Source organism: Vipera berus (assembly GCF_964194415.1).
Source record: "Vipera berus genome assembly, chromosome: 5".
Taxonomy (NCBI): domain Eukaryota; kingdom Metazoa; phylum Chordata; class Lepidosauria; order Squamata; family Viperidae; genus Vipera; species Vipera berus.
Genome location: NC_138207.1, coordinates 95,266,929 through 95,289,054, shown reverse-complemented (window position 1 = coordinate 95,289,054; position 22,126 = coordinate 95,266,929). Strand labels below are relative to the sequence as shown.

The 22,126-nt window shown below is 43.2% G+C and overlaps 1 protein-coding gene across 1 annotated transcript in view; it reads left to right on the top strand.

Moving 5' to 3' along the window:
• The window catches only part of PHYHIPL (phytanoyl-CoA 2-hydroxylase interacting protein like), a gene marked incomplete at both ends in the record, with an annotated part of 46,507 nt that extends 31,599 nt beyond the window's left edge, over positions 1–14,908 (top strand). The window contains 4 exons of the mRNA XM_081328729.1: positions 1,898–2,094; positions 8,893–9,067; positions 12,705–12,822; positions 14,374–14,908. Coding sequence (XP_081184855.1) covers positions 1,898–2,094; positions 8,893–9,067; positions 12,705–12,822; positions 14,374–14,908 — 1,025 coding nt within the window. The remainder of the gene's footprint in view (positions 1–1,897; positions 2,095–8,892; positions 9,068–12,704; positions 12,823–14,373) is intronic.
• Between the last annotated feature and the right edge of the window lie 7,218 nt (positions 14,909–22,126).

Here is a 22,126-nt window from a genome sequence, read left to right as displayed (position 1 = left end):
GTGGGCACATGGTGGACATGTAAAAATGTTAAAGCCTTTTGGATAAAAATATGGTGGATTCTTCAGAAAGTTTTTAAGAAAAAGATAAGATTTACTCCACAGTTATTTTTACTGGGGATTATTTCGGATTGTACTGTTATAGAAACTAAATTAATGTTACACTTAATAACAGCAGCCAGACTGTTGGTGGCGCAACATTGGAAGAAAGAAGACTTACCTACAATAGAACAATGGATACTTAAAGTAATGGACGTAGCTGAAATGGCAAAAGTTTCAGCATATTTTTTTTAATTCCATTTATATCCCGCCCTTCTCCGAAGACTCAGGGCGGCTTACAAGCTTAGCAGTAGCCTTCATTCTATGTATATGCCTGCTTATTAGGGCTTTCACACACACCCCAAGCGGCATTATTACAAAGTCAGCTTAATTGCCCCCAACAATCTGGGTCCTATTTGAAAGAACAGTCACAAGAAAAATATATTTTGGAATGGAAAAGATGGATTAATTATATTCAGAACAAATATGGGACTAAAAAGTTTCAAATAGCATATGAATAATTCTTAACAATTATAGAAGTGTTATTATAATTACTTTAGTTTTGTTATAAGGGAGTTAAAGTGTGGAAGGTTTGTTAACGTTGTAATAGATATTTAGCATATGTTTGCATAAGATTGCTATGTGTAATACCCTGTATTCTGCTTTGGGAAGTCTGGGGGGGGGGAGGGAAGGGGGGAGGGTTGATGGGGAGGGGGGTGTTTATTATTAAAATTTTGTAAAGCTTTTCAATAAAAAAAAGAAAAGAAACATGTCAGAGCCCCTAGATTGCTTAAAAGATAGGGAAACGGAGGCAGGTCCTTATACTCTGTTCTGAAATCCAGAAAAGATGGCAGTATTTTGAATGTTAGATGGGACATTGTTTTACCGGATGGGTGAGCCAAGCTTCACCATTTGAAAAGCATCACTCACAACTCACATCAGCTGCCCATTTTGAGTCAGCCGCTGCCCTCCTCTGTCGCAGTCGGGCCCAAGATGCTCTGCTATGGGGCATGGAACAGTGACAATGCCCAGCTCCAGTTACCAACCTATCCAATGTCCAGAACTAAGTTGCTTGGTCCAGTTCTATAGTTGCCTTGGCTAAAAATATTCCAATTATGAGACATGACACAGGGTGCCTCCGGTCAGGGAATGTCGACTGGTGGCCCCCCAGGGGGAGGGCCTTCTCTGTGGGCGCTCCGGTGTTATGGAACTGGTTGAGCTCCGGATGGCATCGGACCTTCGCTCCTTCCGGCACGGTCTGAAGACCCACTTATTTGAACAAGCTGGTCTGGCCTGATGGGGGACGTTAGGGTTTTTTAATGGGTTTTTATTGTTATTGTAATTTTTAATTGGGCATTTGTTTAATTCCTTTTTAATTTTTGTATTCTTACTTATATATGCCCTGTTAACCACCCTGAGTCCTTCAGGAGAAGGGCGGTATACAAATTTAATAAAAGTAAAAGTAAGTAAAAGTAATATGCTGCTGCCTCTCCTTGAAACCCCAATTTGCAACTAAGTTGTCTGCTAGGGAGACAAGGCTCCACCTCTTGATCTTGTTGTTGTTTTTTGCAAATCTTATGTTCACCAACTTAATCTTAGGTCTTTACCCCATCTACCAGTATCTATTGCAGGGGTCTTCAAACGTGGCCCTTTTATGACTTGTGGACTTCAACTCCCAGAATTCCTCAGCCAGCATACGCTGGCTGAGGAATTCTGGGAGTTGAAGTCCACAAGTCATAAAAGGGCCACGTTTGAAGACCCCTGATCTATTGCCTCTAAAACCCCGAGGAATGCACGCTGAACTGTGCTCTCCAGTCGTGCTCCCCTTAACCAGGGCTACGTTTTATCCACACCTCTGCAGGGAACAAGTCGCAAGACAGCGGGATTGCTGAGATGGAAGAGCTCCCGGTTCCTCACAACATCAAGATTAGCAACATCACTTGTGATTCTTTCAAGATTTCGTGGGACATGGACTCCAAGTCAAAGGAACGCATCACTCACTATTTCATTGATCTAAATAAGAAAGAGAACAAGAATTCCAACAAATTTAAGCACAAGGTAGGTCTTCCATTCCTGTGGGCAGAGGAAGCTGCATGAAGCACCGAGCAATGCAGAATTCTGATTTCTCTACTCAAATCCTCATAATATCGCTACCCATAGTATTAGGAAAAGGTTAGCAATTTTAAATTGCTAACACAAAAAGTTTTTCCCAAAGAAAGGGAAGCCCAGGTCTAGTCTTCTACCTCAGACTTAAATTTTCCTAACATCCTTGCAGTGGTTTGGTACCTCTGTCTAATCCAGACCATTATATGTTATAATTCATCAGAGACTTAATAGGCATTTGATGTAGTTGTCTTTCCTGCAAAGTTGGGAAAAATTAACAGTGAAGATGTCATATTGGATTTTCCCCTAGGATTGTTACAGTAGTAATCCTTTACACATTTAGTACAGAGGAAACCCCATTATGGTTATGGGGGATTAATTCAGGCTTGTATATAGTCACTTGATCATTTCCATATAATCTTTGAGATGAACAGTTGCATGAAATGTGTTTGAAAGTATGCATTTTGACATGCATTTCTGCTAATACGTACATATCTGCGTATCCTCCCAATATTTTATGCAAGTTGCTTTCCTAATATGATGCATTTATATGTATATCTAGATGGATTTGATTCTGCCTCATGAGATGCTGAGCCCTGGTTGAGCCAGTACGCAAACGATAGGTGATACTGAGCTAGTGCTATTGACCAGTGGGAAGAACAGATACATTATTATTTGTTGGATTTGGAATAGCAAGCAGGAAGCCCACATCAATATAACTTTAACTCAAGCTTGGCATGAATTGAGTTGAAGGTCCCAGAAACAGTGGGAAGTTCAATTTTTGTCTGAACCTTCAGCTCAGTTCATGCCAATCTACTGTACTTCTATTATGACTCCATAATTAGGTACATGCCACCAAGTCAACAGTAGTGAACAGCAGTACTATGGACAGAGGATGACCATCAAGAACATTTTTAGGAAACAGTCCAACTGGTTTTGAAACTTTCTTAGATATTACCCACTTCAAATGTCTCAGTAATTCCCATATTTACAAAAAAATAATTATATAAAGACAGAGAATGGAAAAGCATTTTGAACCATTGTCTTCTTGAGATTATATTTGTTTCTCTGTCAGTAATAATTGCAATAGTAAAATAGCTTCTCCGCTGCTATCAAGCTGTTGTTGTTTAAATGGTCAAGTACATCACTCAGTTACTGAATCTTATTCGGTGTGGATAATTTTACATTAATGTTGCATGGCTTTGTGCTTCAGACAGAGGAAAAGATTCTATTTAAAAAGAAAGGCAGTCAATACCAAAATGTCAAGTGTTTGCCCTGTAAAGTACTTTGGAAAAAACTGCATTTAAAGGATAAATAAACATTTGACAGCTGATAATGTATTTTTAAATGCTGACCCTGAAGATGTGAATAGGTTAAATCAGTGGCTCTTATAAAAACAACAAAAATTATTTAGCCCAAATAAAGCTGCCTTAACACATCTCCTCCCAAAATTATTAGTCTTTCTTTTTTTTCACTCCAATTGTGGTAGGAATGTGTTATGTCAACAACAGAGTTCCAGGTGCAAATATGAACCTCCAAAGTCTTGGACTCGTGTCAATCTAGACTTTATGTCAGTCTAGCATTGCAAGTCTAAATGTCATTTATTTATATACACAACAATGTGAAGTCATCATTGCTGCTTTTTAGTTGGTGTTGGCCTTCATAACCATCACATTCTTCCCAAGAACCTGGAATGTTGTAATGTATTGGGGTTAGTATAGGTGCAGACCTGAGCAGTGTGATCTTTTGCAACTGACAGATGGCCATTGTGTCAATGCACAGGTTTTCTAAGTTTCGTCCAAGGTTTTTTGGATATTTTGGTTTCTTGGAGAGGCACTGAGACCATCACAGCTGGTTTATGCCACAATCTTTCCACTTTGATTTTCAGATCTTAATGCTTTGTGATCTTCTCCAATTCTTTGTTTACTATCTCCTGATATTGGCACATCAATTAGACACACTTCCTTCCGTTCAACCAGAGTTATATCTGGTGTATTATGAGCCAAAACGTTTATATTCAGAAATCCCCCAATATTTTAACTTGTTCATTTTTCAACTACCTTTTCAACTTGTGTGTTCTCACCAACTTATTGTCATGATAATTTTTACAGATGTTCCAGTGAAGCAGTTTGGCAACTGTGCCATCATGGTGTTTTCATTATCATTGTTATTAATGTCTTTAGAGGCCACAAAAACATATGCAGATCTCCATTTAAAAGGCACATCGAGAAAGTGCTCTGCTCCTGAGCAGATTAATCTTATATGGGTGGTGCTCGACTTACAACAGTCTGCTTAGTGACGGTTCAAAATTACAACTGCACTGGAAAAAGTGACTTATGACAATTTTTCACACTTACGACCATTGCAGCATCCCCAGGGTCACGTGATTTACATTTGGATGCTTGAAAGCTGACTCACATTTATGACAGTTGCAACGTCCCGGGCTCACGCGATCCCCTTTTGCAGCCTTCTGACAAACAAAGTCAATGGGGGGGGGGGACCAGATTCATTTAACAACCATGTTACCATTTTAACAACTGCAGTGGTTCACTTAACAAATGTGGCAAGGAAGTCGTAAAATGGGGCAACCCTCACTTAGCAAATTTCTCATTTAGCAACATAAATTCTAAAACATAAATAAATAAATAAATTTAGTGCAGGTTCGAGTCCCACCAGGCTCAAGGTTGACTCAGCCTTCCATCCTTCCGAGGTAGGTAAAATGAGGACCCAGATTGTTGGGGGCAATAAGCTGACTTTGTAATAATGCCGCTTGGGGGGAGGGGGGGCGAAAGCCCTAATAAGCAGGCATATACATAGAATGAAGGCTACTGCTAAGCTTGTAAGCCGCCCTGAGTCTTCGGAGAAGGGCGGGATATAAATGGAATTAAAATAAATAAATAAACTAAAATAAATTCTGAGATCAGCTGTCGTCATAAGCTGAGGACTACCTTTATTCCTTTTGGAGAGAAGAAAGGAAAATCTCCTTTCTTGGGAGGAAATTCCACAGCACTATGACAACAGAGTTGTCTCTTTGGCTGGTAGTGGTGTCTTTTGTTCCTGAAAAGATCCGAAGGGCAAGGATAGCTGATTGCTGGGACTAGAACTGCCATCTCTGTTTTGAACCAGGTGGGCAAGCAAATGAGCAACTGGTACTAGTCCGGCTGTTGCACACCCAAGCATATTCTCACTTCTTCCCCACCCATCAGAAGTGGCAATTGCACTCACACCGGAAGTGTGAAGGAATGTGAGAGATTGTGGGAAGACCAGGATGGGCTAACAGACATAAACAGACAAGAGACAGTTGGTAGCTTAGCTCAGCTCACAAATGGCAACTCCACCCCGGTGGAAAGAAGCATTTCAGATCATCCAGATACTTCACCATAATGAACTCATTGTAAATTAGGACAAAAAAAATCCTCCTGCAGTTTCCAAGTTTCTTTACGTACTCTAGACTAGCATTAAATTCCTTGGGTGTCCAATCACACGACCAATAAAGAATTCTATTATATTAAAGATTCCTTTTCAGGAACCTGTCTAGTTCTTCCTTCCACTATCACACTGTTCTGTACCAGCCTGCTACCGGCCCTGCAGCAAAAGCAGGGACAACCCCTTTACAAACAGCAAGAGGCTGGAATAAAGCCTGCCAAATTTATTAACATAAAACAGAGCAAGACAAGACACCAACCATGAAACAGGAACTATGAAACAGGAACTATCCAAGCGGTTGCCTTCAGCAAACCAGCCCTCCCACACATTCCCCTTAAATACAGTTCAGGGCGTGGCCTCTCTCTGCCTCCTTCCGAGGTGCCCCATTACCTTCCTCTGTTTACCCCTGATTGACTGCCTCCTGCGTCGGGCGTCCTTGAACAGGGCCAGCTGTGGGTCATCTTCATCCACGCTGTCAGGCTCACACAGCTGGGTCTCCGTTGTGACCAGGTGGGAGGGGCCCGGCTGAGGGCTCTGCGGAGCCTCAAGGCCATCATCAGCAAGCTCTTCAACACCCCCCTCCTCCTCCTCTGAGTCGTCCAACCCAACTGCCGAACCCACAGGCTGACCCTGAATCACAACACACACCTGCCTGGTTCTGGACACAAAACTAGAAAAATCATTTGCAATTTTCTCCTCTTTTGTTCTCCTGTGGCCACCTAATGAGAAGGAAGGACTCACTGGAGAAGAGCCTAATGCTGGGAAAGATTGAGGGCAAGAGAAGAAGGGGACGAGAGAGAATGAGGTGGCTGGATGGAGTCACTGAAGCAGTAGGCTTGAGCTTAAATGGACTCCAGAAGATGGTAGAGGACAGGAAGGCCTGGAGGAACATTGTCCATGGGGTCGTGATAGGTCGGACATGACTTTGCAACTAACAATAAAAACAGCCCTCAGGGCCCTGCCTGTTAAGGAGAGACTCTCCTTAATTATTTCTAATGCCAACAACAGCTTCCCTGTCCATGAATGGCCTCCAGTCCAAGCAAGTCATTTTGCTTCTGATGAACTTTATGAACTTCGTTAATGGTCCTCTGTTTCTAGGTCCCAGAATATTTGCTGAAACGGTGGCCTTCAATTCTCAAAACCCCCAGCCAACTTGACCCTTTGTTAGATCCATTTTCCCTTCACAGTCTGAGCTTTGCTGCCTCAGAATATGTCCCCTTTGATGTCCCAAGGATGCTTTTTCACGAGGCAACTGGACTTTCTTATTTAACAAGGAAGTCCAATTGCCTTGTGAAAAAGCATCTTTGGAAGAACTGGGTGACTGAGAATCTCCATATAGACATACTTAGCTTGAATGACATACATAGCTTTGATGACATGCATAGCTTGGATATATCTGGGGTATAATATATTACACCCACATCATGGTCTTTTTTCCCCCAAGAAGACCATTTCGCTCCCTCTTCTAGCACAATTACCTATTTAGTGAATGTTTCTTATTAGTAGCTACTTATGGTCACTTCTGCCTGGAGAATTGGATATTCAGATCAAAAGGAGTTATATCTATGAATATCATTAGTATGAATAAGGGAGATATTTCAGTAATTACAAGATAAGGAGGTGCAGTCTCAGAGGTTGACCTACTCTACTGAAGAGGCTACATTTTGCCCTTTCCAGAGAGAGTGTGATGCTGTCTCGTTTTGCTTCCAGCTAGATCAGCAAAACAAACCAGGAAAGTTCATTGAATCCTGATCTGTATAACATTACATACAAGTCAGGGTCCCTTGTTTGCAGCTGTTTTAATAAATGGCTATTCCTATTTAGTTTATTCTTGTATTCCTCACTTATAATTTATTTATGCAATGCTATTCTAACCAGATAAGAAGAGAAACTCAAAAAGGATGGCCTTTTTCCTATTATTCCTATTCCTCTTCTTCTTCTTCTTCTTCTTCTTCTTCTTCTTCTTCTTCTTCTTCTTCTTCTTCTTCTTCTTCTTCTTCTTCTTATTATTATTATTATTATTATTATTATTATTATTATTATTATTATTATTATTATTATTATTATTATTATTATTATTATTATTATTATTATATTATACCTGTTCATTTACGATAGATCATTAGAGGGGGAAAGTAACGGTGTTTGTATATTTTATTAATTGCAGTATTTCCTATATAATATTCTAGTGGTTGTATTGGGTTTTTGCTTCTAGAAATTTGTTTGGAGACTGTTTGAGACTGGTGTGAAGGCTCACTTTTCCACTGATATGTTATCCTGTGTTTACCCTGATTTGCCTTAATCTGTTTAGGATTACCAGACTGTTGGCCTGCCATAAATAGATTCCAAGGAGCTTTCTTTATAACGGAGGGTAAATGGCATGCTTGAAAGAACTGCCTTACAATATGAATAGCCTTAGAGGTCCGGTCAATTATAAGAAACATCCTGATAATCTCCTTTTGCAGAAGCCCACCAACCAAATAGCAAACCAGAAATGCTTAAGAAATCTTAGTTGGAAGATGAACTCATTGCCTGTGAAATGTGGAATTGCTATAATACTTGCAACCATCTTCTGATTCCACCTCTTCAATGTACTTAGACACCATTCTCAAGAAAAAGGAGAAATGCAGTATCTCCAGTTTTATAGCCTTCCAACTACTGTACTATATTTAGGACTATTGTATCTGGGCTGCAATAATTCAAATTGCCATAAGATGGCAAGAACCTCAGGATTAGACTTTGCAATATTACTTTGCTGCCATCTAGTGGACTTCTAGATGTTTGCTAATGACATTCAGTCAATGCAATACCAGCTCTGGCAAATAATTCTGATTCTCCTAGCTAACCATTATGTTACGTTTGTTAGTGGGACTAATTAAGTGAAGCATTCAGGAAATACCAATTTCCTTCCTTCCTTCCTTCCTTCCTTCCTTCCTTCCTTCCTTCCTTCCTTCCTTCCTTCCTTCCTTCCTTCCTACCCCCTGAATATTTCTCTTCTATTAGTCAACCAACAAGAGAAAATAACATTTCACAATCTTTGAATTTTAGTAAGAAACCAAGCTAATTCACCTGGAGAAAGGCATGATAAATATCACATGCATCATTCTATTACTGTGGAAATAATATGAAGTATATAATTTGACATGAATTACACAATTTGTATTGTTTGTGTGGTGGTGTCCTAGTACAGGATGTCACTTGTCCACTCCACGGCTGCTCCCCAAGAGAGTGGAGAACACCAAACTGGGGAGATGAAGTTCAACAGTTGGGAGGCTCATTTATCTTCTGGTACTCTTTGTATTGTCTTACTTTTCCTTGCTCAACTAGGATGTGCCTACAAAACTGGTGGCAAAAGCTGTCCCCCTGCCCATGACTGTCCGTGGCCACTGGTTCCTGAGCCCACGGACCGAATACACCGTTGCTGTGCAGACAGCCTCCAAGCAGGTGGACGGAGACTACACGGTTTCAGAATGGAGTGAAATTATTGAATTCTGTACGGCAGGTGAGTCCTCTGCTTGTGAGAACCAGCCTATGGCCAAGAGACAGCTTGTCAGAAACAAGTATCAGTTAAAAGATGCAGAAATGGCTGGGTGCCAGAGCGGCCACTTTGGGTCAAAGAACTGAGTACTGAGTAGGTCAAGGGAAACCACTGGAAGTTGGGTGCTTCAGAGGATTGTGAGGAAGACAGGAAAATAGAAGGGGCACTGGATTCTTGCAAAAGTGAATACAAAAGTAAGTGACCAGGATGAAAAAAAAATGCATTCGGGTGGTTTGCTGATCTGTAGAGAAAGAATGAGGACAGAACCACAAAATGAACAGATGAAAGAAGCAGTAGACCCTACATCATTTCAGACAAATAGGGGGAGGAGGAGAGAAAGAAAGAGAAAGAGAGAGAGAGAGAGAGAGATTCAGGTGGTTTTCTGAGCTGTGGAGAAGGACCACAAAATAAACAGATGAAAGAAGAGTGAAAGACACAAAAGGAAGATCTAGAAAGATCTTCATCTTTGTCCAAAATCATACTTGGACAAAGTTGAGAAAAATAATGGAATAACAGAGTTGGAAGCGACCTTGGAGGTCTTCTAGCCCAGGGCTTTTCAACCGGTGGTACGCTTACCACCAGCGGTAATTTGGCACCTGGCAGGTGGTACGCGACTGTCCTAGATAAGTGGTAGCGGGGGTGGAGAGGAATGAGCTGTAGCAGCGACAGCACCACACAAGCCCAAGGGAGAGACAGCTGGAGATGCAGAGCTGTCGGAGCTCGGCAGAAGCGCCAGGATCAGCACCGTGCTACAGCTGATCGGCACTTCCGAAAGCTGGAGTTACACTCAAGAGGACAGGCGTAGGAGTGGGGGGAGAGGAGAGAATATAAAAGGAGGTTTTGGCGGGAAAGGGCCAGCGAGGGGCTGCCCCCATCCCATCCCCCGGGTGCATGAAGAGGAGGCAGCAAGTGCCCGGCATCCCTGCTGACCAACTCTGCTGAGCACTGATAAGCGAAGTGCTTCCCTTTCACCCAGGACACCAGCGCTCACACGGCAGAGGCGGTGGGAGGGGGCCTCGCTAGCTCCAGGGCTGCCCAGCGGATCTAAGGCTGAGTGGGTTCCGGCTTTGATAGCCCCCACCATTAGATCAGCACCACACCCGCTCACTGACCTAGCCACGTAGCCACCAGGCATCCCTTTCACTGGGACCGCCCCTGCCTGCGTAGGATAGTGACGGCCAGTGGCAGCATGGCCAGTGGCAGCGCTAGCTATCTCACCCACTCCCAACATCCCTTCCTGAATGCAGAGGAAGGAAAGAGAAGCAGGGGAGGAAGGAAGAAGGAAGGAAGGAAGGAAGGAAGGAAGGAAGGAAGGAAGGAAGGAAGGAAGGAAGGAAGGAAGGAAGGAAGGAAGGAAGGAAGAGGCAATTCGGTTGGAAATGCCCCAGTTCAAAGGAGAAAGCAATTTTCTGTTCTGTTTTGTCGCAGACAGAATTTTGTTGGCAATCCAAGTTAACACTGGTATTCTTGAACTGTGAGCTCTTAGCAAAGTATCCTTCCTTGTGTGTTGCTAACAGCCATTTCCAGTGGGGAAAACAGAGTGGGGAAAAAATATTTTCCTTTGCTGTATTTCCAGTCTGAATTAAACCAAGGCAGCGTCCCTACAAGAGAGCCCTTTTAAGGATTAGGTATTAATAGAAAAGCAACTAAGCTACTGTAACTCTGTTCCCAAACGCTAAAGCTGTTGCCCATAAAAAATGGAGGAGCTCTGATCAACTGTCACAGCCACCATTTCGACAGTTTTGCTGTTGTACTGTTGTCTGCGGACGCCCCCACTAAAGGCAACCACGGGATAAACTGAGCCAGTCTTTTAAGTGGCCACAGACTACTAGCAAAAGTGGCCTTTGGTCACAAGGCAGGGAGGCATGGAGAAATGTTTCCCCTTTTGCATTTGAGCATCCAAGAAGGGACAGGAAAGGAGAAAGGGAAAGAGGAAGGACAAAGAAAAAGAAGGAAAGATGGCAAGGGAGCAAGGAAGGAAAAAGAAGGAAAGAGGGGAAGGAAGAAAAAAGAAAGGAGAATGAAGAGGGAAGGAAAAAAGAAGAGGGAGGGAGGGAGGGAGGGAGGAGGAAGGAAGGAAGGAAGGAAGGAAGGAAGGAAGGAAGGAAGGAAGGAAGGAAGGAAGGAAGGAAGGAAGGAAGGAAGATTATAATGAGAGGGAGAAAGGCTGAGGGAAGTCCTGCCTTGGCACTTGGCCACCAGCAGCCCTGCTGCCCTTTCACCATCCCCTTGCCCCTTCCTCCTGGCCTAACCTGGTGGTCTCCCATCCTATTGCAAAGGACGGTTTGGTTACAAAGCCAGGTCTCCTCGCGTGCAGAGGGAGTGGGCCTCCCTCTAACCCAGGCGCTTTGCCTTCCTGCACCCACCATGAGCAACCTGGCCAAGGAGAGTGAGAAAAGCAGCACCAGCAGCCTCAAGGAGGAGGTAAGTGCAGCCAGCGCCCCCTCAGGAAAGTGGGGCTGACTGGGTTGAGCTGCAAAGTGCTGGTGCCCTGGGAGCTCGAGGGCCAGGCTGGGCGCTTGCCCTCTGCTGCCCAGGGCTCTGGGCAGCCTGCACCACCATCTGGGAGTCCCCCGCGCAGCCCAAGAGGGATAGTGAGGCTCCTCTGATGGATCATGCCCTGGTGCCCACCCCAGTCCCACCCACCCCTCCACTGGAGAACCCTGGATTCCCCCACAGCCCCGCCTGCCCTCCCCCACAAGCGCCCCCCAGCCATTGACTCTGCTTGTCAAAAGGTTGCAAAAGGGGATCACATGACCCTGGGACACTGCAGCCATCATAAACGTGAAGCGGTTGCCAAGCATCCGAATGTAAATCACGTGACCCCGGGGAACGCTGCAATGGTCATAAGTGGGAAGAATGGTCACGTCACTTTTCCCAGTGCTGTTGGAACTTTGAACAGTCAGTAAGCAAACTGTTATAAGTCAAGGACTGCCTGTACTTTATCCCTTTGTTCTTTTGGGGGAGGGGGGGTCATCAAGTTTTAGACACCTTGCTAGGTGACTGGTGGTACTTGAATATTGCCTTATCCTAAAAGTGGTAGAATGGGTGAAAAGGTTGAAAAACCCTGTTCTATCCCCTGCTCAGGCGGGAAACCCTACACCATTTCAGACAAATGGATATCCAATCCAGAGAGAGAGAGAGAGAGAGGGAGGGAGGGAAAGAGAGAGAGAGAAAGAGGGAGGGAAAGAGAGAGAGAGAGAAAGAGGGAGGGAGGGAGAGAGAGAGAGACGGAGAGAAAGAGAGAGTTGCAAAATTGAGAACAAAAGGTGGGGTATGAATCAACACGTGGGCATGATAGAAGCGAGGCAGTTTGCAAGAAGAGGATGATACTAAATCATGTTGCTGTTAAGGTTCTCTCTTCTTTCTTTTTTTCCTTCCCTCCTTTTTTTCCTTTCCCTACTGTCTCTTACTCTCCTTCTGAACTTGACATTGTGTTGCTTTACCCTGAAAGAGAATGACCAGTGGTGAAATACGGACGCATGTATGGACAGGTGTATTTTGCTAGAATTTGGATCCCAATTGATAATAGCACCATCAATCCTCTGTTTGGAAGCACTGGCGTGTTCCCCACGCTAACAGAAATGTTTTGTATTCACAGATTATTCCAAGGTTCACTTAACACAACTTTTGGAAAAGGCAGAAGTGATTGCAGGGCGTATGCTTAAGTTTTCGGTCTTTTATCGGAATCAGCACAAAGAATACTTTGACTACATCAGGTAAGTGAAGGCAAAAAGAGCCAGCTTTTCACGGTGGCCTGATGGCGTGTGGAGCAGATATGAGCATGGCTTTTTCCACTAAGTGACAAGGAAGCACTCAACACATCAGATCTAGGAGCAACCTGTTTCTTAATTAGCAACAGTTGCCTGTGTTATCATTGATAAGTGAATCACAGATTGTTGTACTCTTTAGTAGATTTAGTTGCAATATTCTTGAAATCTAATAAAGCAAAGCATTTATAATATAGGAAAGAATTAACAACAATGTGTAGCCTTGGAGTAGGTTCATTGCTGGCCGAGGATTAGCTCATCTGGCATTGGGGGTCATTGTGCTGCCATCCAAAAAGGGGCTCTCTGCTCCTCCTTGTGGCCTAAAATGGTTAATCTCAAGTTTAATGATGTTTGTTCTGGAACTATGAATTAGAGATGCTTTATAATTCTGATCCAGATAGCATAAACTCTGCAGAACGGTTTTAAACAAAAAATTATTGATCAGGAATCCTAGGCAGACTTATGTTTGCTGTTAGGTTCATCTGTTCATGAGCACATCTGTCCAATGTAAAAAAATAAAGGTAGATTCACTCCAGTGCCCTCTGAAATGTAAAATTCACATTCCTGTTTCTGAGAAATTAAAAAGACACCAGAGATGAACCTCATCTAAAGTTTTCTTTACCTCTATGCATGGAAAGTATAGAAGAAGACAAAGTGGAACTAGAACTCATCCTATGACATCACATTTTCCCCTTTGCCCTAATGCAGGGGTAGGCAATCTTGGCTCTTTTATGACTCGTGGACTTCAACTCCCAGAATTCCTGAGCCAGCATGGGGAAATTATGGCCCCTTCATGACATGTGGACTTCAACTCCCAGAATTCCTGAGCCAGCATGGGGGAACTATGGCCCCTTCATGACTTGTGGACTTCAACTCCCAGCATCCCTGAGTCATCATGGGGGAACTATGGCCTCTCCATGATTTTTGGACGTCAACTCCCAGAATTCCTGAGCCAGCATGGGGGAACTATGGCCCCTTCATGACTTGTGGACTTCAGCTCCCAGAATTCCTGGGCTAGCATGGCTGGCTCAGGAATTCTGGGAGTTGAAGTCCACGAGTCATAAAAGAGCCAAGGTTGCCTACTGCTGCCCTAATGAAACACTTAACTTTGCAGACAAACATTTTACTGTCGATATGGCACAGTCTGTAGCCGTCAGTCTAAATCCAGTGGTTCTTAGGAAGGGGACAGAAGTAGATCGACAATATAGATTGCTGCAACTTTTTAATTATACTTTCTATTCTAAAAATAAGAGAGGCCTTCCCTGGCTGCTTTTGGCCTCCCTTCAACATCTCACTGCCTAAAACTAGAGAGCCTCTTCAATAATACACACAGCTCCCCAATGTCCTATACAGCAATTTGGTCTCTGTCCGCATCTGTATTGGCCGGTTTCCCTGCATAAATGCAAACACGATAAGGGTGTTGGGTTGACCCATGGTCCTCTGAAACCCATGCTCTAATGCCACTGTGGAACTAACATATCCCCCATCCTTTATTTCTAGAGAGCAGCATGGAAGCATCCTTCAGCCCTCAGTTAAGGATAACAGCGGCAGCCACGGCTCTCCTATCAGCGGGAAGCTGGAGGGGATCTTTTTTAGCTGCCACACCGAATTCAACACTGGAAAGCCCCCCCAGGATTCACCTTATGGAAGATACAGGTTTGATATTGCAGCTGAGAAACTTTTCAACCCAAACACTAATTTGTACTTCGGGGACTTCTACTGCATGTACACAGCCTACCACTATGTCATTCTTGTCCTTGCCCCCGTCGGCTCGCTGGGGGACGAATTCTGCAAGCAGCGCCTGCCTCAGCTGAACTTGCAGGATAACAAATTCCTGACCTGCACTGAAGAAGACGGGGTCATGGTTTACCACCATGCGCAGGATGTCATCTTGGAAGTGATTTACACTGACCCAGTCAGTCTCTCCCTCGGCACAGTGGCAGAAATCACCGGCCACCAACTCATGAGTTTGTCCACTGCCAATGCCAAGAAAGATCCAAGCTGCAAGACATGTAACATCAGTGTGGGACGCTAATTTCCATCGCCACCTTCCTTAGGACCCTCCTCCGTTGCCTACACCCTCTCTCCACCCTACACATCAGACGCATGACGAATGCCCTCCTTCCCAGAAGCAAGTCCCATGACCCAATTCTTGCAACAGTTCCTCTCTGAGCAGAGCTACATGTTCCAGCCAAGCTGGGGCAGTTCTCTAAATGGCATCCAGTGAAGTATCTTTCTCCCCTTCTGCCCTACAGCATTGAAGCCGAGCATGCTGGCCATTGTACCCTCAGCTTCTGTGCTTTTCCTGTTCCGGTTGGATGTTGCTGATGGGGACATAGGATGGATGACATCACCGTGCCAGTCAGTGGGTCCCTGTGTCATGGAGAGAAAGGAAAGGAGCTCCAAATGGAGACAGTATTATTTGCAGCTGCCCTGTGTAGCTGTAGTTCTGCCCTTGGTATTTCCCATGTTCCTTCCCTCCTGCTCCACCACTGCTTTCAACTGTTCAAAATCTTGGGGGTATTTTGGTTTTATTTTATTTCATTTTCCTAGCAACCATTTATACATCTAGGTGCTGCAATTGGTGTTAATTTGTCTCTCCTCTCTCCATACTGCCAAATGTAACAAATCTATATAAACAAGCTTGAGTGAAATAAAATTTCCTGGCTTCTAAATGGTGTTTAAATATGCATTCATTTTAACCTACTGAACAACTTAACTGGAATATTTCTAAACAGCATGAGCAGGTGTAACGGCAGCATGATTAACTCTCGCAAGCCTAGGGGGGAAAAAATGTCAGCACTTCCAATGTGTCGTTTGACAGTGTTATTTATGTTATTTATATGAGCTAACAAACAAACGGAAGACCTGTGTTTCATCATAATAGAAAAATATTTTATTTGTACTGTTGTATAAAATATTATACAATCATATAGAATATATAGATGGCATTTTAATAGCAACTGTACACATGTCATGACAGCATTTTCCCTTATCAAAGATGTAGTTTGTAAACTTCAAATACTTGTGTATCTGTTCCTGTTGCTCTGACATGAGTTTTAATTAAAACAGATTTATGACCATTCTGGTTCAGTTATAAATGATGCAGCCAACGACACTGAAACATCAATTGCCATAGAAACAAACAAACATACAAACAGAAAATCCACTTAGTTTAGTCATGGGACACAGTCCTTTCCCAAATCATTAAAAGATTCTTCTCCCTTTTTTAAAAAAATAAAAATAAAAAATCATGCTTCAACTTTTACATATAGTGACCTACAGACATGGTTGGTGGATAATGGAATTCATCAAATGCCTCCCTTTATGACACTATAGCAGAAAGATCAGTAGACCTTGTCCACCATGAAGTTCTGGGCCTTGGAGGGGCATCTCCCTGGCATTCCTCAACATTTTTGGTGTTGTGGAATCATCGCCCTCCAAACGTAAACATCTCACCTGGTCCTTTTCTTCGCCCACATCCCTCTTTGCCTGTGGGTAATCCTCCTTCTTCTGCGCACCAGAATCAGAAGACCAAGGGCTCTGCTTCTCCTTTATGTGTCATTATTATCAAAAGATGAACCCCAAAGGCTAAAAACAGTATGCATCTTTTCCTGGAGACTTCTTTGAATCTGGTTGCCATTAAACCTGTGTTTCTTGGGAAGTCTCCTGATTGTCCACCACAGACTCAATCACGCTCCATAGAGAAGTGATCTATTTTAAACTGCGAGGATAACTTTTTCACTTATAAAGTCTACTCCTTTTTAACCTCAAGATGGCAGGAACCAGCCGTGTATATATTCTAGCCTACGGCAAACCAAATTAGAGAACAGAAATTCAACCATCCACCATTCGTAACCATGACACTTAGATTAAATATCTGCATACATCATAATGCAATAAGCTATTATCACTATAACAGAGTACCTTGGCGATCATCACATGTGAAATATTAAGATCCTACAAAGTGCATGCTTTCAAACAAGCTTTGGTAATCATAAAAAGCAACATTTTATAGTATTGTGCTACACAAATAAAGATTAGAGTGGACAATCACGTAGTTTGTTTCATTTTGGTTACTATCAACCAACTCCTGTGGGTTTCTCTTGAAGAGGATGGAATAGTTTACAATTCCTTACCCTGAAATGCATGGACTACTCTTCCCTGTTCAAGGGTTTTCCCCCCGCCCCATAAATCCCTAATCTTCCTTCTTAAAAACTGTGCCTTTTCAAAATAAATTGATTTTCACTACTTAATTTCAGTGGTCAACTTAGGCTAAACACACCTTTTTAGCCCATGACCTTTTCCTGATTAATTTGCATCCTTCTGAATTCACCCCTTGTGTTTGGTGTGCATGGAAAGGTCAAAACAAAAATGCTACAGGAATTAAAATGAGAGAAGTGTTTGGTCTTATCTCCGTTAATCTGATTAAATCTTCTAGGACAGAGAGTGATCAGAAAGGAACAAGATGCTACGCTTTTCACTTTTGTCACACTGGAGCACAGGTGTCAAACTTGATCGCGTCACGTGACGTATCATGACGTATTGTGATGTTTTTTTGCCTAAGCGGAGCCTGGCGGGTGGGGCCTGCGTGTGACGCATCTGGCCCATGGGCCATCAGTTTGACACCCCTAGAGCCTCACAAAACTTCGCCATCCTTCAACCGAGTGTAAACTCTTTTTTATCAAACCTTTCCTACTGTCTCAGTATCTGTTGTATGTTCCTTATCGTAGGTGGAAAGCCATTCTTTTGGTGAAGAAATAGTCTTTTTTTCACAGATACGAGATAGGAAAACCACTGTGTGGACTGCATAAATACATTACTCTCAACATGGATGGCACATAACTCTGAACTGTGATGCACTTATTTTTTTTATTCCTAAAATAAACAACGCTAGGAAAAAATATTAGCGTATATAAACCAGAGGTCCACCAAACCACACTTACTTTGGAAACAGTAAACAGATGAACAATTATCTGTATTGTTTCGCTCTTGTGTTCCCTTGGGGAAGCTACTTTATGGATGTGATCAGTGACCACTTTATCCTGTTGGTTGTGGCAGCCCAGGTGTTTCTATTGAGCTCATGAGCAAAGCAGCATCACAACATTAATCAGAAAACAAAGAAATGGACACGCCCAACAGGGCGAAAGAGAAGCATGGAGAAATAAGGTTCAAAAATCACAATTAAGGATAATGAAAATGAGAACAACCGTGTTAAAGTTATCTTTCCACTGAGTGTGGAAAGCCACTTAAACACATTGCAGGATTTAGGCTCTGTAGCCACTTGAAAGCATTCAGCTTGTGAGGGTGAATTTATCCTGCTGTTGCTTTCAGCCACATTACAATCTAAGTATCAAGAAACTGACAATGCCTGTGTCACAAACTGTCCAAGAAGGGGGGCGCTTCCAACACTAAGCCTGTCAAAGTTGTTGCATCTTAAAACTGTTGCGTTGCAAAACAGTCTCTACATCAAAGCATATTTACCCACTAAACTTATTCCAACCATCACGGGTGAGAGATTTGTTCTGGAAGATGCAAAGTAATATCTAATTAAAAGAACATTAAAATAATGGGACACTCGAATTTTTGTTCTACTCTTACAGGTATCCTTGTCTTCAGCACTTCTCCATATATGAGTTTCTCCTTAAAGAATTCTCGCCCAAAGGTGGGGGGAGTTCTGGGAACTGAAGCTATCTGGGGTAGGAATGGGACTTGTTTAGTGAAGACTGTATACATGACGTTATCATGTATGCGTTTAGGCGACTATAATTAGTTATGGGTACCAAGACAAATGTTAAGGCACAGGTCTAAATTTCCATAGATACTCTACACAAGTATCTTCTCAATATCTTGGTCTACAGTTGTCACAGTCTTTAGCGATGATGGAGTTTAATTCGACCCATCATCAAGACCCAAGAATGAGGAAGATTGTGATAGACACGCATCACAAGCAAACTTCACCTGAAACTTCACATTCATACCTAAAATAGCCTCATTAACATGCTTAATACAGGGGTTAACTCCCTCCTCCCACTTACCATTTCCATATCTGGATGGCCTTTTCCTTAAGTAACATCAAAGGATAGCCCTGAGCCATTAAAAAGCAGCCAATCACTTAACGATTCTCAATTATAAAGGGAGTGACCTGCGTGCCAACATGCAGAGTGCCAAAACAGAATGCATTTCTACAGCTGGGAAGGGGATGAACCTTCCAAACTTGCAGGAGTTGCTTTAAAAGTCCCAACAACTCTTCTGCTTCTATGGAGCACTGGCACTTGGAGCAGGATGTGACCACAGAGATGACATTGGAGAGACTCGACAGAAGGGATGGGTGGAAAAACAGGGTGTTAAGTTGGGAAACAGGCTGATTCTTCCCTGTTTCACTAGAGTACATGAAAGAGAGTGGGAAAGGAAAACTCAGCCAAAATTCATTCTCTCTCTCTCTCTCTCTCTCTCTCTCTCTCTCTCTCTCTCTCTCTCTCTCTCTCTCTCTGTCTCTCTCTCTCTGTCTGTCTCTCTCTCTCTCTGTCTGTCTCTCTCTCTCTCTCTCTCTGTCTCTCTCTCTCAAAACAAAGGATGGATCCAGTCTGACTTGAAGTCTGCCTCCTGACCTGTTCTGCCTTAAAGAACTGACAGGTGTGCATGTGGCCAGCAACTGGCGGGTATGAAGCTGAAGAGGATACAACTGGCCACTCCCTCACTTCACTTCCAACCTCCCAAGAAGGAGAAGCTGAGCTTCTACATGGGATTCCCTTCCCCACTGTGATGTCTTGGGGCTTCTGGAATCACTTTTCGGTTTTTCCATTCAGTGCCAGAAGGAAAGAACATGGAAGAAGGCTGGGGAAGAAGGTGGGTGCGGAAGGACAGGGAAAGGATAATATGGGAGGGGAAGTGAGAAAGTCCATACTCCATGTACTCCAAGCAGGATGAACCCACAGTATAGTCCTCCAGATGGCATTAGATTCCCCTGGCCATTTATAGAGTGGACAGAGCTGGTGGAATTTGTTTTCCCAGAAGCTTCCTATAGGCAGCTTAAACCCGAAGGTCCATAGGTCCTTCTTGGTTTTATGGGACAGATGGGGAGCTCTGGTTTTCCCAAATCCTGGCTCTGGGATGGAAGAGAATTAGTCAGCACACCTACATGCATACTTAAACTCACGCACAAATGCAAATGTATTTTTAGACACACACACACACCCAAGCGATCGTGGAGCTGGATAAACTACACTTCTAGTATTTTTGTTTCAGGAGAGTGGGTTCTATTATAAAGCTTCGACCTAAAGTCAGACAGCAGTGTTGAAGTGTCCAAGAGAGAAATTGGTCCACTTCTCACTTTGTATTCCCTATCAGCCCATGTTTATGTACTCTTAGTAGATATCACAATGCAATCCGAAGAGAACTCCAGCACTCAGACAAAAGTAGTTGTACACTTTTTGTGCAAAATCAGGAAACTAGGATAATCTAGTTAGCTGCCTGCAGGGGCAATAATTCAGAAGATAGCCTGTTTCTTCAGTAAGAAGGTGTAGAATAACCCATCCGGTTATGTGTTTTCCAAAAGCATGGCCTCCCTGTCTAAATTGAACATTCCTGTTCTTGGTGCTTCTCCACCACTTCCACAGCCTGAACTGAACATTCGACGTATCTTTGCAGCATCCAGAACCTTTCCCAAAGTACATGAGTGGCAGAGCAGGGCAAGGCCACTTTGGGAAGGAGACAGCTCTTGAGCATTGATTGACCCAAGGTTTAATTAAGATCTAAGCCTCTGCAGAGCAAGGAAAATGTGTAGAGATCACTTTCCAATTGCTGGGCTTCTCAGTACAACTCACCCAAAGGCATTATGCCCTAATCCACCCAACCCTATTTAGGAAAAGTCAGAAGTGGTAAAGCACAGAATGCAGATATGCTGATGTCCGTAACAAAGAGGGAATTTGATATATAAACACTTCAGCTGGATAAACACAAAACTGACCCAGCTTTGGCAGCAACCTCACACCTAAAATTTTCTCTACAGCTAGCTGAACTCTGCAAATAACTGTGTTTCCAAAAATTTCCTTCAGTGCGCACAGAACAAGAGTTCACCCAAACTTTTAAAAATTATTGCATAATTTAGTCCTGGGAATTGAGAACTGGCCTCATAGCCCAGATGCTCCCAACTGGCCCTTGAATATTTTTGCAAGAATTATTATGAGAATTTCACTAAGCATTGCTCATATCTTTGCATCAAAAGCACCAAAAGCTGCCTCGTTATTGTTTGCTCAAAAGGGAAAGGAAGATGGGGAAAGATGGAGATTCTCAACAGCCAAACTCTGTCCTTTAGCACCATGTATTCTGCTTTGCAATTGCAATTTGGGTGACTAACCCATGTTACATAATTCATGACATCCCGATGAGGAAGATATCATAACAGCTTCCATAAGATGGGTGTCATTCCTTGTGTGGAATTATGACATTCTTGTCAAAAAGTGGTGACAAGCAGGCAGTGGGTGACACCAAGATTCCTGAACTGGCCCTTCCACAAGATGATTGAATCTTGGAAAATCTCCCTGAACCCAAATAAATCTCATGAGATTTCAATGCCAGAAGGGCAAAAAATCTCACAAAGAGGCTTGTCATGTTGTGGTTCTTGTCTGAATTCTCATGAGACCTTGGTAAGACTTCTGGAACATCTCAGGCATAGGGGAGATTGTGCAATGAATTTTGAAGGGTTAATTGAACTGGGATTTTATAATTCACAAGATTTTGCCCTTCAAGAATTCATAATTTTGGACATACCAACAAAGCTCAGCTTTACAGTATATGCGCATAGGCTTCCCTCTGGGAAGCGCAGATCAAATAAACAGTTCATCTTCGCTACTCCTTTGCCCTTCCAATGTTTCGAGCATCGTTGTCCAAATGATGGTGGCCAGATAGTTTGGACATCAAGCATCCAAAGTATGTTCCATCAGAGCTTTGAGAGACCCAGGGGAAATCCCAAGCCACCTTCCTGAAATTGCATAGGGCTGCTGCTTCCCTTTAGCTCAGCAGTAGGCAAATGTCCGGGTGAAAACAGACTCTGGAAATAGGAGAGAATTCACAGGGAAGGATCTGCCCTCCATCCAGTCACTCCTTCCTTGTGCAGTCTCATGCCTGCTCCAAGACCTTTCTGCTGTGCTCACCTGAGCATTTATCACCGTAAGGAAGCGCAAGAGCAAATCACTGGGCAGGAAGACCCAGACGGCCTCTTTCCTCTTTCCAACAGGACATTTTACTGGCT